This window comes from Melopsittacus undulatus, chromosome 4 (genome assembly GCF_012275295.1).
Source record: "Melopsittacus undulatus isolate bMelUnd1 chromosome 4, bMelUnd1.mat.Z, whole genome shotgun sequence".
Taxonomy (NCBI): Eukaryota; Metazoa; Chordata; class Aves; order Psittaciformes; family Psittaculidae; genus Melopsittacus; species Melopsittacus undulatus.
The window spans coordinates 66,588,855-66,606,317 of NC_047530.1; the positions used below are offsets into that span (position 1 = coordinate 66,588,855).

General features: G+C 37.2%; 1 protein-coding gene and 1 non-coding gene across 2 annotated transcripts; one reads left to right on the plus strand and one right to left on the minus strand.

Annotated features, from left to right (window-relative positions):
- Positions 1-326: 326 nt before the first annotated feature.
- TRNAS-UGA (transfer RNA serine (anticodon UGA)) lies at positions 327-408 on the plus strand. Its single transcript has one exon. It is a non-coding gene; the product is annotated as a tRNA-Ser (tRNA).
- A 4,985-nt stretch (positions 409-5,393) lies between these two features.
- DNAJC12 (DnaJ heat shock protein family (Hsp40) member C12) lies at positions 5,394-14,311 on the minus strand. The gene is made up of 5 exons (XM_005153670.3): positions 14,081-14,311; positions 12,048-12,126; positions 9,566-9,705; positions 8,313-8,511; positions 5,394-6,527 (listed from the first exon to the last, which is right to left on the minus strand). Exons 1-5 carry the CDS (start codon positions 14,156-14,158, stop codon positions 6,433-6,435), a joined length of 591 nt encoding a protein of 196 aa, XP_005153727.1. The 5' UTR covers positions 14,159-14,311; the 3' UTR covers positions 5,394-6,432.
- Positions 14,312-17,463: the final 3,152 nt, after the last annotated feature.

The following is a 17,463-nucleotide window of genomic DNA, read 5'->3' on the forward strand; positions in this document are numbered from 1 at the left end:
CTGAGCAGACCGGAATTCTTTTAACGGGGAGAAATAAAGGAAATGTAAAAGGTGACACTGGTTGCTAACACGTCTGCTTCCCCATGCTCAAACAGTACTCTCAGATGCACGGGCACGCAGTCCCACAGTACCCTCTAGCCAGCCACGGCTGAGGTGCGGTACACGGCCACCGTCCGCGACGCCACCATTACTGCGAGAGGCCATTACGGCGGGCGGGGGCGAGCAGTAGTGGGCTGTGCCCATTGGCTCCTCGCGCGGCTGGAGGCAGGACTTCCGCCGCCGGGGCACTGGGTAAGGATTTCAGCCCAGAGGAGCTGATACCAACAGCAGCGATGGCCGAGTGGTTAAGGCGTTGGACTTGAAATCCAATGGGGTCTCCCCGCGCAGGTTCGAACCCTGCTCGCTGCGGCCCCGTGGGGGTTAGCGTTTTTTATGTAGGTTTTATTCGTCATGTCCTCTTTCACTGCTAAACATGCTTCTGCACCAGGAAGAATGAATATCCAGTATTTATCCGATTGCAACTCATTAGGCTACACCTATGTACTCTTCTGCTTTTGTAAAGAAATAAAAGTAGTATCAAAGCAGCAATAGGTCCCACCCACCCCTGTAATCTGGAACAGATGAGAGAAACTGTGTAATGCAGTTTTAGGTAACATTCCAAATTAATAAAAAGAATTAAAAGAGTCAAAATACTAAACACAGTGGGCAAGCTTTTCACTGAGTCCTTCTTTTTCACTGCATCACTGAAGAAGTTACCAGGGTTTTTACTGACCATTCAGTCTTATTTCCAAAAGATGTTTCACTGCTTCAGCAGATCTGAAGACAAAGCACCAACACAATAAATATTTATTAGGAAGTTTTCAATTTCAGAATGTCCTTTTCACTGGAGCTTTATGGGACTGGAAATGTCAAATGCCTGACACCAAAATGCCTACACCCAGGCTGTCAGAAAAGCAACAAAAGTTTCCTCTAAGGATGTATTTGCATTCAGTGAACCTTTTCTCCTTGAAACTGATTTTCCTTAAGATTTGCAGTTGAAAAATAAAAAAGCAGCCCCAAAAATAAGCAAACAAACAAGTTATTTTCCACCCTCACCCTTCAGCAAGATTTATTAAAATGTTTCCATGAAAGCACTGAAGAACCATATGGTTTTAATTGCAATAATTCATTGTAATTCCAGAAGTAAGGACTGCTAAAAGGCCAATTAAAGCTACATATGCATCAGTAGCACTAGTGTTTGGAGTTCAGTACTCTCCTCTTGACACCTATCATTTTCATTCCATTTTATAACAAAGAGTTAAAGTAGTACTCTCCTGATCCACCTCTTTTTTTAAACCTCTGGTATAATACTGAGAAAGAGCAAGACAGTAATGACTCTGGTGCTGGAGTACAGACCCTGAAAGGTCCATTTAGGCTTAACCCATGTTGAACCCATACATACCAACATGTACCATCTCTGCCCCTCAATGCAATTTTCCTCCCCAAACCTGGCTCAGGCCCACAGCACACTACCATTAGGGATCCAGGTGCCTCCAGACAGCTATACAGAGATGCTCAAGATGTCAAGTTCCCTTGCATCATCAGCTATCCACACTAAAGCAAGCAGCCTAGTCTTTTGAGAGTGGCAGGCCAAGGATGGACATGGGAATCCTGGGAAGACTCAGATCCTTTGAAAGCAAGGACTGCAATTAGCAGAAAGCACCCAGGCCCAACCATCTGGAACAGTCTCATACTCCTCTGGAACTTTCTGCTCATCCTCCTGCCCCACCTGATCCCATCAATATTATTCGCACAAGGTTGCTTATGAGGAGAAGCTGACAGTCCTCCTCTTGAGGGCTCCATGGAAATTACTGCCAGTGCAGGACCAGCTCTGACAATCCTGACAAAATAAATGTAGTTTCTATAAGGATTAATGCCTGATAGTCAAACTGAATCTCCTTAGGAAAGATATTTCCCTTTGGTGCCAAGAGTCCTTTGATATTTTTGGATAAACAGTTTTGACAAATCAACAAGCGAATAATTTTGTCCAAAGCACATCAAGACTGAAAACCTAACACTGGCAGCAAATTTCTCTAGAAGTAACCCCTCTTCCTTACTGCCCCACCAGAAGAAGGGAACAAGAGCAAATCACTGTGAGGATGGAATCGAGAGGAAATAAAATTTGTTTTCTCCAGCATCCATCACCTGTGACAGGTTAGGATATCCATCAGAGACATAAAATGTGTAAAAGTTCCCAGTATGTATTATGCACTATCATGACTCAGACACAAGCCTTTCAAAGCTGGGACAAAAAGAATACATGAAGAGCCTCATCTTCATTAACATGGGTGGAAGAAAAGACTAATAACTGAAAGAATAAACATACGCAGTGCCTCCCATTATGGGGGAGGCTCGGTACCTCTTATAACAGCAGGATGAGCACGTACACTGGGTTGCAATAAAAATACCCAGCATAAACTAACTGATAAATATCACCTCATTTGACAATGACAGAGGCTGACTTACTGAATTGCTTTATCTTTTGCTATGTAATTTTATCAGCCTCACAACAGATTCACTGCTTACCTTCCCAGCAGTCCTGTCTCTCATTTCAGATATGAAACTGTAAGATAGCAGTGTTCATGCTCAGGAAATTAAAACTACCCACTATCTGTTTTAATCATCAGGATGCTTGCTTCTATTACAGAACATATATACTGCATTTTTCCCCCCTGTTCTCCACCCCTATTCAAAGAAGAACACAAGCATTCAGGAAATGATCTTAGCTGTCATTAAGCATTATTCAGCCTGAGATTTTAAGTCACATACTATCTGTATTCATCATCAAAACTTCAAACTCTTATCTTGCCACTTGGGAAACACTGGCAAAACAACTTGGCAAATACTGGCAAAATAAAAAGCTTGAGTAGAACTAGAACATTCTCAATCCTACATTTTCAGCATTTGCACAAGAACAGACAAGACAGCAGTAATTAAAAAGAATTGATTTTATACAATTCAAGAACACCCCCTCCCCTCGATCTGCTCCATTTCATTGCAAACACCTGGCTAAATAGTTGCTTATTTTTTATTATTACAAAATTGACACAATTTTAGAGACCTAGAAACAGCATTAAACTACATGCCCTATTCTCTGTATTTTATTATCATCATATCCATCATATCATCATATACCAGCTGAAATATCATTAGCCCTCACAAGTCCAGTTACAGCCAAGTTTAATCCATACTTTTGACCAGACTTCAGAGGAACTAGGCACACTTCACAGGTCTGCTTATTTTCATGAATTGCTTATTTTCAATCTATGCCAAGTCATTTGGAGCTACACCTGACAAAGCACTCGAGCATGTTAATGCTCAGTCACTGTGTAGTGAAAGCACACTCCAAGTCAGATGCCTCAGGTACCCAGAAGGTTCAGAACCCTTTGCTACCTAGCTAAACAACTCAGAAGAAGTGCTAAAGAAGATAAATGGGACCTTACAATCCCTTACAGGTAGCAGCCCTCTTTCTCCAACTTTAGATACTTCTAATACACAGCATCTGCTTTGTTGCTGTTGTTCCCTGCCCCCCAACTGTCCCTTTGCAGCTGTCTCCATTTTGCAAAGAAAGTTAAATTTTCTGTTGCCACTGAAAAGCTGTGCGTACCCAACTCCTGCCTCTTAATCACATCTTCACAGAGCTTTAGAGATCTACCTTACAACCCCTGCTTCAATTAGTATTTAAGCATACTGAGCATGTTATGTGCTTACCAATGCAGAGACCAAGGCACATGTTATTGTGGATAATGGTGCATTTGCTGGATCTTTTTATGCCACTTGGAAAAATCTTCTAAAAATACTATGTATTTAAAATAATTAATAATAATAATAATGCAGTTCATACTTGGGAGGTAGACCCTGAATCATCTAACAGACTGATTTGTCAGCTTATTTCTTCTGTTTCTAAGGTGAGGGAGAACTGGGCTTCCCACTTACTCCAATCAAATGTGCTTACTGGCCAACAGGTCAGATCTCAGCAATGTTTTCCCAAAAGCAAAATAGGCTGCACAGCTTCCTCTTGATTTCCAGTGCCTCTGGGTTTGCTCTGCTAGGAATAGGTTAATTCAACTCTATTTGAGAAATACAGAAAATTGGACCACTTCAAGTTAAATACAAACATAAAAAGAAAAAAAAAGGCTGCACTGGTGCACTAGAACATCAGTTAATAATCTGCCCCCTTCACTAGGGCAAATACCTGTTAGAGATCAGTACTTGCATTTTTTTGTTGCAAAGTGTAGGTTTTGTTACCAGTTTTTCCTGGGCTGTCTTCCAAATATCTGCAGTTATTCAGGATATCTAAAGGTGTTCTGCCAAAACAAACCATGTTATAATTGGCTAATAATGACATCAGTTCTAATGACATGAAAAATGAGTTTGCTCTTTAAAGCTCTATTGTATACTCACTTCCCATGGGAAACCAGCTGGTTAGGTGCTAAGTCATCCATCCAACTACCCCCTTTTACCATTACAAGCAAGTGAAATTGAGAGAGGAAAATCTGAGCTGCCACCCGATTTAAAAAAATCCAGCTGGTTGCCTTTCCATCTTTTTGTTAGAGAAAAATTCTACCCTATTACTCTGTATCCTTCACATGAACTAGAGTTACTACTGTTTGACATTCCTTATAGTCCCTCCCTATAAAACGGATTGAAAGTCTTTCTTGAGTAAAATATCTTTATATAAAAAGAAGTACATGCACTAGAAGAAAATTTGTAATTCCATTTAGCAGATATTACAGAGAATTATTAATCTAATCTCTATAACATTTTCAGCTGCAAAATATGCATGGGAGAAACATGTAGGATGAAATAAAAGATTTTGGATAAGCAGGATGATGTGCTGTAAAAATAGCTATTGCTACTGATGCCATCAAATCTAGGATTGATGTAGTTTTATCAGCGCAACACTGGTACTTTGAACTTTTAAAATGGTACAAACACAACCAGCATGAACACTGGTATCATCCCCCATAAAGAAAACTGGCACCAGGATAAATATTCTAAGGTTAATGTTGCACATATTACCAGGATTCCATTGGCAGGCACTTGTGTTACAATTTATAGCAAATATGCACCAAACAGAAGGTCAGGAGGTCATTCCACACATCATACCATCACACAATAAACCCAAACATACCACTCCAGGACAGAGAGAGAGACAGACATCATAATATTGTTTCCATGCCAGGAGAAGACTGGAATTTTCAGATGAGACTTTCCATGGAGATGCTGAAGATTCATAACTGGCCTCCCTTAAGCTTTTACCCACTGAAGGTACAAACAAGAAATTCAAAAGGGATCTCTGTGGTGGGCAGAGGATTTTAATTTAACAAAAAATGAAAACAACCCCTTTTTGTATGTATGCATTTTTATTTGTTGCTGATGGAATTACTTGTCTGCACAAAACCACAGTGTCAATACCGGACACATCTGGGTTTACAAAGAAGAAAATGAACAATGTAGAATATGAGAAGTTGTCCAAAATATGGAAAAACGTATTAATGCTGACTAGCCTGATTCTTCATTTTTCACCATACAAAACCTTGATAAGACCCTGTCTACCCAGCCAGAGCCAGGAGGCAAATTACTATTAAGTCACAGTGTGAGAAACAGTCTCCAGGTCCAGGCAGGCCAATGCTGGCACACACACCAGGGGTATTAGTTGTTCATCAATAAATCTTAAGAAGAAAGTTGCTAACTGGAGAACTAAAGTTCAGAAACTGCCTTCCACAATAAATAGCTGGTGAAAAAGTATACTTGTTTAACAAATTAGAAAGTTAAGGGACTTCTAGCAGTGCTTAATCTATCACGGTGACCTTCTTGAATAATAAGAACCTTCTTATTTAATTCATACCATAAGATCACAATTCTCCCACAGATTAAGTTTGTAATAGTATTAGGCATGTGTGCATTATAAATCACTACAGAAAGAACAATGCAATGGGGAAGTGAACCAGAATACACAATTTAGAAATAAGCACAGTTTTGTTTAAAGCTCATTGTCATATGGCTTTTGGAAGATAATTACTTAATAGTATGATTTTCTGAAGTCTAACATTGACTTTTGATTCTACCAAGAATACGTTCTTTATAACATCACAGTATTAAGAAAAATATTATTCACTACACAGTATTTAAGAGTACAAGAAACAATATGTAGGATGTTACATAACATCACAAAATTACATTAATACTGAAAAGGTCTTTGCTTACTTAAGTTTGCTCATCAAACAAAAAGAGCTCCACCTGTAATGCTCATATCATGTGAGTGAGCAAACCAGTATTAAAACATTTATTCAATGTTCACATCACAGTGCATGAATACAAAATACAAATAACTTATAACTGCTGAAAAAACAATACTGAATTGTTGAACAGATGATCTTACACGTACTTTTAGATCTCATAGTTTCTGAATTTCCTTAGAAGCTCTGATGGAGCATCCCCTGACCAGCGGAAACGCAAATGCCAGTAATTTGCCTCTGAAAATCCTGAGGTAAAAAGAGAAAGACAAGTACATTATTATAAACATGTATAAAACTAAGTTGTCTGAAGTAATAATCTATAATCTTACCAAGAAAAAAAAGAATGGTTACTTCCAGGGCTCTTGACTAGCAGGGAAAACCTGTATTCCTGGCACCACTTGAACAAGAACTCAGGCAAACACCAATCTTCAAGATATATATCAGCTAGAAAGAGTCTAAAGGAGAACACCAAAAATAATGGCTATCCAGAAAAAGAGGACTTACAAAGAAAAACTGAACAAATTGCATTTGCTTAGTCTAAAGAAAAATGGAGAGTGACATGTTGAATCTCCAAGTACATGAAAGGCAGCAGTGAGGACAGAAGCCACAGATGGCTCTTTCTTCTGTTTTTTCAGACTCCGCAAAATTTTTATGATCTATGGCCTCTCAATGCTAAAATGCGATCTTTTTATATCAAGAAGCTGAAACCTATTACCAGACTTTGTGTTACAGTCTCTTACTCACTACAGGTACTGTAGTCCATAATTCTTACAAACAAGCAGATAGGAATTGAAAATATCCCAGTTTAATAGTGGAATCCTATATACAAAATTTTCCTGGACCAAGACAAAACCATTATCAATGCCCTAACAACTATGAACACTGAAGAGCTTACAGGCCCTGTCAAATATCTTTTAATATTAACATTTATTAATGTAAATATATGCCTATTGGATAAATTAAGTAGGCATTTGATGCATTGGATATTTTTACCATTCAGATCTCTGGAAATTAAACTAAAACTTAAAAAACATTATGAGAAAGAAGATGCCTGCAAAGAAAGATCACCATTACAAGGGATGATGGTTTATTTCCTTTGAAATTTTACTGATCTACAAAGGATATACTGACAATTTCATTGCCAAAAAATAGCCAATAGTATAATGTTATAAGGCATATTTTTAAAATATAAAATTTTCAGTTGTGCCTCACATATATTTGTACTATTTTCTTATCTATTTTCTGCATTCCACCAATGTTTGGGATTCGGTCAGGTTTTGCTATCCTCATAGTTCAACATAATTTCCTGTTTGATCAGCTGGGAAGAAATTACAGAACTTTGTTTAATAATAGTTTTCTGATAACATAAACCTAAGGTTATAAAACCCCTGAAGAATCAAGCAGAACAGAGGGTGGCCACTGGGGTAAGTAAACTTTGATTCAAGCATACAAACCTAAGCAGCAGACAGGAAATGGTCAACTGACAGCTTTTAAAATACACATTTATTCTGCTGCATGCACTATTCAAAAACAAACTCTTCAAATACAAAAGAAACCTTCAACTCTCAAATTTTAGTCCTCATTAACTCATCAGGTGCAAATTGTGCAAAAATACTGAATGACACATAAAAAAAGTAAAATAACTAAATATTTTAACAATTTTTAAAGTTACTTTAAATAAAATCACTGAAAATAATTCCCCTCCTCCACCCTCTTTTTTTTTTATTTTGATATAGCAAAAAAACTGAAATTTCCATTTGGTTTTAAGAAGAATTTTTTTTCTTCTCCAGTTTTGGGCTTTACTAGCAATCAAGCAAACAAATATGTGGTAGGGAGGAAGAAAGGTCTGAAAGCTTCAAAGTTAAATAAATAATAAACAACAGAAAACCCCCCAAAAATCCCAACCCAAACCCACATTAAAAAAGCTACCAGTTAAACATGTTATTCTGCAGAAGAATTCTCATGACAAAGCCTGCTTTTCGGGACAATTCCTGGATAATGCAGTTTTCTGTAACTTCTGGTTTCACTTACTTGGGGAATCTGGATTCTTTGAAGGCTGTGGTTTCCCATCAGGAATTGCAACATCATCTTGCTCCCTGTTCCCATCTGACAGTCCTTCTTCATTGTTTTCAGTCTTTTGGGTCCAAATCTCACTAGTTATGTTGCTATTATTCGAGTCAGGAGCTTCCAGCATTTGGTCCTTCTTATTTTGGACAGCCCAATGCATTGACTAAAGAAATACAAAAATTACAAATAAAGAATGAACTACTATACCTTAAAAGATTTTTAGTAAACTTCTCTTTTCTTTTTTACATTGTTGTAATGAGTGGTCAAACAAAGCATATATTACAGAGAAACTTTCAGGTCAATACGACAGAAGAAAGCACAGCTAATTACAGAAATAGCATTTGAGAGGATAGTTTATGTCAGGGAATGAAGAACAAAGTACAAGTGCACCAAATAATTCTGAGGATGTTTTGATCAGTTTCTTCTATCATGTCTTCAGACACTTTTTCAAGAGGGCTTGAGTGACTTAGAAATGTCTGTTTTCAAAGCTGTCTTTGACTTTAAAGTGCCTAAAAAGATGATTTGGAAAGATTCACTGCTGAAGTCTGTGGAATTATTTCTATTTGGAACTGAACTAAGCTTGATAGGATATTTCAAGCAAACATTTAAGAGTAATGCTTTAGTTGAAGAGACTCTCAAGCTTCTCTTGTAAGCAGAATCCAGGTGGGCAGAACTGGCAATATGAGTATGTATTCACCTGCCCTAAAATATGACCATATAGACTTGTAACTATCATTCACCCTCATAAGGAAGGCAAAAAAATAATCAAATATTACAGAATTAGGATCTAATAGGAATATGCCACCAAATTAATGCACTAACAGAATTAGGAGGGTAAACAACCCTCAGAACACCTGCCTGTCATAAATCACCCCACTAGCCTAGCAGGGCCCCTCCAAAGAAGTGTATGAAGCCCAGGGTTCCAAGGAACCTGGATTTTTCAATGAGCTCTTTATTTCGTCAGATAGCATGAAAACCTATCTGATAAGCAACATACCAAAAGGAGAATATATTATACACAGGTCCTAGCTTTAATCTAACTTTGAGAATAACAAAAGGTTCCTACAAAAGTAAAGTGTGCTGAAGTATTTGAAAGCAACCCTTAAGTTGCTTAACCCTTAAGTGTTGTAACTCATGCCCCCACTCACTGCTGCATTTTCTCTGGACCAGCCCTACCTCCCCCTGCTCCTGAAGGCCCAGACTTAGACACCACCAACCGTTTTCACAGAACTGCTCAAGGCCTCCCATTGCTGGAATGGAATGGTAATTTTGCTTCGTCGCCAGTAATCGTAACGTGCTCGACTCTCTTCATTAGTAAGAACCTCCTTAGCTTGCTGCAGCTTCTGGAAATTCTCCACTAGAACAAAAACCAAAATGATACTGAAGTCAGTATTTCTTTTCAAATAAATTAATTCAGATGTGAAAGGGGAGCTGCCAACAAAGGCTTAGAGCAAGCAGAGCAAAGGACACACAAGAGCTAAATCACAAAGGTATGTGTGTGGTTGTTCTGCTTACAGCTTTGCACAGTTTAGCTGACTTTAGGATCATAGCACCTTTGGTGGACAACTGATACCCTTTTCAAATGGGGATTAAATGCTCATTTGCCTACCATCTTCAAAATCTCCTAAATGTAAAGTCCAGAGAAATTTACGGCAGGCAAAAGGCACAACTCGCCCCCTTCAGACTTCCTTTAAAAAGAAAATTAAACCAGTCAGAATGCTTAGAAGGAACATGCTTACATCAACAGCAGCAAGGAAGTTAAAGCAAAGCACACCACCAAGAAAAAACATAAGTGGAGGAAAGGGGACACGAAGGGACACAACACACAAGTGAAAATTGACAAACAAGAAGACAAATCTAAATATAATTTAAATAACTTATGCATTTTATTAGATATGTTTTCTACATATACTAAAATGCTGTCCTGAATACCAGGCTGCATGAATGAGAGCTATTTTTTTTCCCTAGAGGGTAATTTGTCATTAAATGGTTACTAAGGATGCAGCTGCATGTTACTATTTGTAGAAGGGCTATAAAGACTTAGATTTTATCTATGAGTCACCTGTATTACAGCGATCTATTATTATTACTATTCATTTATTCCAGTTCACAAATTAGATTTCTTTTGAAATACACTAAGCCCAAATGCTAATCAAAATTGATAACTATAAATCAAACAACAGATTAAGGGAGCAGTTCTGTTAGGTTTCCTTTTTCTAGTGTTACTACTTTTCACTAAATAAAAGGTCTACTTTAATTACTCTTTACTGAACTTTAAGATGATGAAATAAACAATAAAAAGTAAACTTTCACTACTGCTGTAAAAAGTTATTTCAAATAAATACAGCATGTTCAGGTAAGTGAAACATAAAATTTCTTGTCAAACAAGGCTGCTCTAACATCTGTCACTTGGCCTCCTTCTTTCAGTTACTTCAATTTATTGGGGGTGATAATGGCGTGAACCACACGGACTGTGGGATGGTGCAAACAGAATAGGACCATACACTGGAATAGTCTCTTGTTTCCTTGCTGCAATAGCCAGAATTTCCAGCTGACAAAGTTGATTCCTTGTTGGTTTCCTTGGTACTTGTGCAATCATTTATAATAAATGATTACTTACCAGGTTACTGTTAATAGGTGGTAGATAGCCTCTCAAACACCAAATCTCAGGGTTTCCTTGTAAGGCAGTCTGAAAACCCCCAACTATTTTACCCTTTAATCTCTATCCCATCAGCTCTCTGATTCTAGGCTAGGACAGCACAACAATAAGGAAAGTCAAGCCCTGCTGAGAGTTCTGCTCAAGGCAGGGGAGTACAAGTCTCATTTAACATCTACTATATTCGCAGCTCTGCTGCTTCAGAGGAGAGTGGGGATAAGGTCAGACTCAAACAAGCAGGTAAGCTATGATGTTCAGTTTATATGTATGTTGTTCAGCTTAAAACTAATAGGAAGAATCCAAAGGAAAACCTTTATGCATTACTCAAAATGAGAAGTATATTTAATTATTTTACATCAAATTTCTGGTGGGAATCATAAATATGATCAGAACAACCTTTACTATAAGAATATAACTATTCAGATATTGGTGAGCACTGATTACAGCTATCTTGTGGTCATAAATGCAGTAAGATTGCCTCCAAATAACTCAGGTGTCACACATACGATGAACTGCACACTTTCATAAACACAAATGCTAGCTGCTGTTCTGCAAACAGATGGCTACTCATCTGGTGCTGGTTTCTCTTTATTTCAAGTCATTAAATTTCATTAAAAGAAACTACAGTACATTTAATGTGTTCCTGATGGGCTTGCTCATGGAAGCAAATTAACTAGTTGACGCAAGTATGGCACTCGAATGCCACTGAGCATGGAAGCAGGCCAACTTCACAGGACTAGAAAAGGATACATTTCATAAATATTTTCTGGATTAAAAGATGTTTTGACATAGAAAGAAAAAAAATTAAAAGTCCTAGGAAAAAAAAAAAGTGCCTTCCTGCTCTAGTGTCTAGAGTGTTCAAGTGTTAGAAATTAATACTAAAGCTTGCTATTTAAAAACAGTATGCTCAACACACCTGATAATTCAATTATATGGGGGGAAAATAATATTTAATAAAGTTTTAAAGCTGAATTTAACATCTTAGTCATGTTACAATAAGAAAAAAGAAAATAAGATTGGTTTTAAGGAGGAAGAATACATACCTGCTTTGGGGTTTCCAGGATGTTTGTCAGGATGACATTCAAGGGCTTTAATCTTAAATTCTGCAAGAATTTGTTCGACCTAAACAGAATGTCAAGACTTAAAGTGAGTAAATACATATACACAGAAACTATTTTCAAATTTGCCTTTTGAAAGGGGTTGAGAGGAACAACAAAGAATAATGAAATATTCTTTCCTATTCATTTTTGCAAGCCTTAGTGCAGGCAAAAAATTTGGTTATATAGAGGGGAACCTGAAAGTCAAAATATGTGCAATAGCAAAGGTGGAGTGTGGATGACTTCAGCTTAAAAAAAAAATCAGTATGTATGAAAGTTTATACAAAATATATGAAATTTATATAAAAGATTCAGTGAGATGTTTTGCCAAGAAAGGTATCTAATACACACTCTATATGAATAACACTGTGGAAGAAGGATGTAGCTTAAATCTCCCCTGTTCCTCACAAATCAGAAGATGAATTAGGTGTGCCTGTGCTCAATTCTACAAGAAGCCAAGGAGGAACATGGATGTTTACTCGAACACAGGCAAAATCTTTAGAAATTGAGAATATTTGTGCTTAAATTTAATCAAGCCAGATCAAGACCAGAATATTCAGCAGCTTAGATGAAAATACTCCGCTGGGAATGTGCTGTATATGCCTAAAGAAGCCTGTGCTGCTACAAATACTTGACCGGTTACACAAAGTAATGTGATCACAAAGCATCCATAATACTTCAGATTTCTGTTAGATGTTAAAAGTAGTGTGCACCATCCTGAAGGAAGGCAATTATGGTATTCAGTCGACTCATGATCTGAGTTCCTACTCCCATGTCAAAAATATTTAGTCACATCTGCTTCTCTTAACAAATAAAACTCAACAGATTATTTTTCAAGAACTATCAGCATTTATTCCATCTTTTTAATTTAATTTTAAGCAATTTGAAAAATCATCATCACATGTACCTGAACTACTCATTAATTGCTAAACCCTTAAGGAATTAGTGCGAGGTAGAAAATTAAGCAATAGCATCTGCAAACAAGCCTACACTGAAACTTTAACACCGCCCTCTGCTGGGATGACTTTTTAGGAGTTATCTCAGGAACAGCTTTAAATTGCCTTCTGTAACAGATCAAAGATACTTATTAGTGCGCTTTTAGTGATAGAAACTACAGAGATATTTTCCCAGCATTTGACCACTACGACAGATGAGAGCATCAGATTACATTTTCTGAGCAAAATACAGCTTTTATCCACAGTGAATACATCCTTCATTAATCAAAACTCCTTTTCCAAAATTCCTAAATTGAAACACAGATTTGAGTTAATATAACAACTAGATTCAAAAATATTAGCATACCCCTAACTTAGACTATCAAAAAGATTATAGAGGCACCACTGGGGAAAAAACTCCACTTGTTTTAGCTACAAAATGTTCAACAATTGCTTAGCTAGATCTCATTACGAAGTATGTATCTGTTACCAAAACAAACTAGTAAAACTAGTATTTATATAATAAGTATTATTAAAATTAGGATTTATTAATAAGGTATTATCTTTTGTTTTCCAACCAATGAATATAAGTTTTTTTTTCATTTTCAAACATGCATATAACTGGAGAAACTTAATAGCATTATCAATTACCTACACCTATGAACATTCATTCATATTAGTTGCAACTTTTAAAACAACAAAATAAATTTAAAAAATATTATTTGGATGTTGTCAAATTTAAACAGTTGGCTCATGATTCATAACCATATCACATGCTGAACTAAACTAATGAATAAATTATTATTTCAGCTATATCTATAATACAATCCAGCTTTATAGGACACTTTTGAGCTTTGTTCTAGGATCTTAACATCAGTATGCAGATCAAAAAATTGAGCTTCACAAAGGGAGATGCTAAAAGCAACAAGAAAGAAGGTTCACAATGCATTTCAGATAGTCCTGTCTGTAAACATAAACAACTCCAAATCCCCCCTGCAGCATACTTAAAATATTAGCTGGGAGGGCAGTGGGGAAGGCTCTTACCGTAGACAGTTCATCACATTCTAGCAGGTTATAGTAATCTTCCAAGTCATCGGGTCTGCAGTTCAGAATTGCATCCATCTGGACTAGTTCAGGAGGCTTTTTCAACCCAGGCAGAGAATGTAAAACAAGAGTATCACGACAAAGCTCACACAAGGGTGAGCTACAGGTAGCCCGAGGGAAAACGCAGCTTCCACCCAGGTCTGCAGCTCTCTCCCGTGATTTTAATGCCGGCAGCTGACACACATTAATTTTCTTGAGTTCTCGGCCTGCCATTGGTCCCTGCAGGATGCCAATCCAGTTGCACAAGCAGTGCTCCCTGGGATTTGTAGTTGCCAAGGTCACTTCAACTGCAGGTCTTATCCAGACTAAAGAGAGCTCTGAATACTAAGTAAAATCTAACTGTATTTGAGATTTAGATCACACCATCATGTGTATAGCAACTTAAAATCAGGCACATACTCATGGGCTTTCCTGCATCTCAACCTATATATGCTAAAATACATTGTCTGCTTAATTTTTAATTTTTGCCACAGTCTTTGACAAGGGAATTATATATGTAATTATAGAACAAAGTAAGGATTGCTTCCAAAATAATAATTACAGGGCTGCAAACTTTTATACCAACCTTGCCAAAGCCTTTCGAAGTTCTGTCAGTCACTTCATTTTTACTCTTTGAAGGCTACCTAGGGTACATGCACTCTTCAAAACCAAACAGCTCTTGTATACCAGTTACAAATCTGACAAAATTATGACTATGAAAAGACAACATGAAATACTTACCACTATCAAATTAAACAGACTCCTTCTCATGCTAAATTACATTCAAATTATGTCTTGAAATTCTGTATGGTGTGAAAAACACATTTCTTGTAAAACTCATTTTACGTTGAAGTGAAATACCTTTAATTTTGACCCATGAGTAACAATCAAGGCCTCAGTCCAACAAAGACTATAGACATGGTTAACCATACTGTCTCCTATGATCTGATTTTAAATCAACCTTTCCTAGATGTAATACTAACCACTTGCTGAAGTCTTTCCTCTGGACCCTAAGGAGCTCTGGTTTTACTTTTCCCACCCTTGCAAAAGCTTTGTAATCCAAGATGTTTCACATCATTAAATACCTCTGATTCTGTAAACTAACACAAACAGATGCCTTGAATAGTTTCACAATTTTAGAGCTATGACCTAGTAGATGAGTCTATGCAGAACAGACACACAGGGTGTGACCAACGCAAGAACAAATGTGTTCATCAGAGAAGGACCTACTGGCTATTCAAAACTGTTTATAACATACTGAATATATAATTCCTGCATTTACAAGTTCTTTATGTTATTATCTATATTATTAATCTTCTGAAATTACCTTCATATTAGCGTTCCACTGCTTTCTCTGAAAGGTTGTATTATCTGAAATTTCCTATTTTTACTGTATGTTCAGATAGCCTATTAAGATTATAAAATATATAAAGTAAAAGAAGAAGAAATGATATTCAACAGCAGAGCACAAGCTTCAATGAAACCATTTAAATGTGTTTAAAAACACTACTACCATATTTCTCTGAGTAAATAAAATAAATACATTTTTTCAAAGTGGAGGGATTACCAATTGCAAATCTTTTCCTCTCCCCCAGTCATAACTTAATAGTAAACCAGAAAAGTATAGAAAAGGGAGCCTTTTAGCAAGAGACCATGTAAATATTTAAATAGATTGTACTCTGGGGGAGGATAAAAAACAAATAGCTGTCCCTCTTCCCAGCTGCACTCCTGACATACTGTTCTTGTCCAAGTACTTCTTGCGTATTTGCCTAAGGTGAAAGGGAAGGCTCTTTAACCTTTTCTCCCTCCAGCTTTCAGGGCCTGTTTCTGTGCTGCAAGGTGAACTGCAGGTCCAAGAGCTGAATTTGGACAGTAAAACCTTGAGATTTGGAAGCTGCTTGTTCACAGGGAATTTGCTCACTTGAAGCTTGGTACAGTCTGTGCTCTTGTCTGTTCAGACCAAATAAACAAGAGCTTTGATACAAACTGCAGCAGTGACCATACTTGTGCCTCCTCACCTCACACACATTCCACCCCAAGATTTCCAGTGCCTGGGGCACAAAGGGTCCCATATTGCAGTCTGAGGGTTCATGTATGGGGGTCACAAAATACTGATACTGAATAGTAAAGTTTTTACTGCACATATCAACTTCAGTGGGACAACTGACAGCATCCTTCAAAAAAAAGAGAACCTGTATATAACACACAGAAAAATACAAAGACTGCCTTTGTGACACACAGCTTTATTTATCTGAAAGACAATTACAGTGCAGGAGATGGCACAGCTCCTGTGGCTACACATGCTTTGGTTAGTTTTGCTCAGAATGTACAAACAGTACTGAAAGTGAGGAAATCTCATATTTGTTCTGTGTACCTAACCACCAACAAAACTTTTCCATTCATTCCTAACATATTATCAATATTTTTGTTTGTTTAGAGCCAAGAGTGAAACTAAATTCTGGTTCAGTGTAACTGGAGGTTTACCATCAACTCGTGAAAGTCATAAATGGCCCCTTAAATAAATAGGCAAGATCTGGAAATCTCTGTTTGGATTTATTCTCTTAAAATACATCAAGTCTTCCAGTACTCATTCTTGTTAACTGACTTCAGTTCTTCTGCTTCCTGAGGTTAGAGTACACATTTTCAAGAAGTTCAAGACACAATATAACACAAATTGAATTTTGCATTTCATGCTCCCTCTCTGTCCCCACACATGCTCCAAGTTGCAGAAATAACAGAGGACCTAAGCCTTACCAAACTGACTTCCCAATTTAGGGGTAACTACTGCAACAATAACATTAACATGTATAAATGCTTTCAGTATTAAGAGTCAACTTTAACATCGTTGAATCAATATATTCTCACCAATATCTTCTCAGAAAGCTTCACATCATATACCTGTATGACTTACACATTTCTTCCTCAGAATGCAGTCTTCGCATTATTTATTTGGTGCTTATTTAAGTCACAGCTCTCCTTTGCATGCTGAAAAAAACATCTTCCACATGATTTTTAAGAAATCTGAATCTTCCTTCTGCCTCAATAAGGAGAAAGAATGTTTGCATACAAATTCACACAGAATAATAAAAATGTTTTGATTCACATCTGGTTACTTCATATCTAGCTTTTGAGAAAGAGACAGTGTATGAAATGGCATGTACTGAGGGGTGACCTCATCAATGTTTACAAATATATAAAGGGTGAGTGTCAGGATGATGGAGCTAGGCTTTTTTCAGTGATATCCAGTGGTAGGACAAGGGGCAATGGGTGTAAACTGGAGCATAGGAGGTTCCACGTTAACATCAGGAAGAACTTCTTTACTGTAAGAGTGACAGAGCACTGGA

Bases quoted from the DNA above. Each gene is read 5' to 3' on its own strand.
- DNAJC12 (XM_005153670.3), bottom strand. From the start codon at position 14,158: ATGGATGCAATTCTGAACTGCAGACCCGATGACTTGGAAGATTACTAT. The intron at 8,512-9,565 runs GTTGGTGGTGTC...GTATTTCTTTAG, and splicing joins TGAGCAGTTCTGTGAAAACG to TCAATGCATTGGGCTGTCCA. The intron at 6,528-8,312 runs GTAAGTGAAACC...TTTTTACCTCAG, and splicing joins AAAGAATCCAGATTCCCCAA to GATTTTCAGAGGCAAATTAC.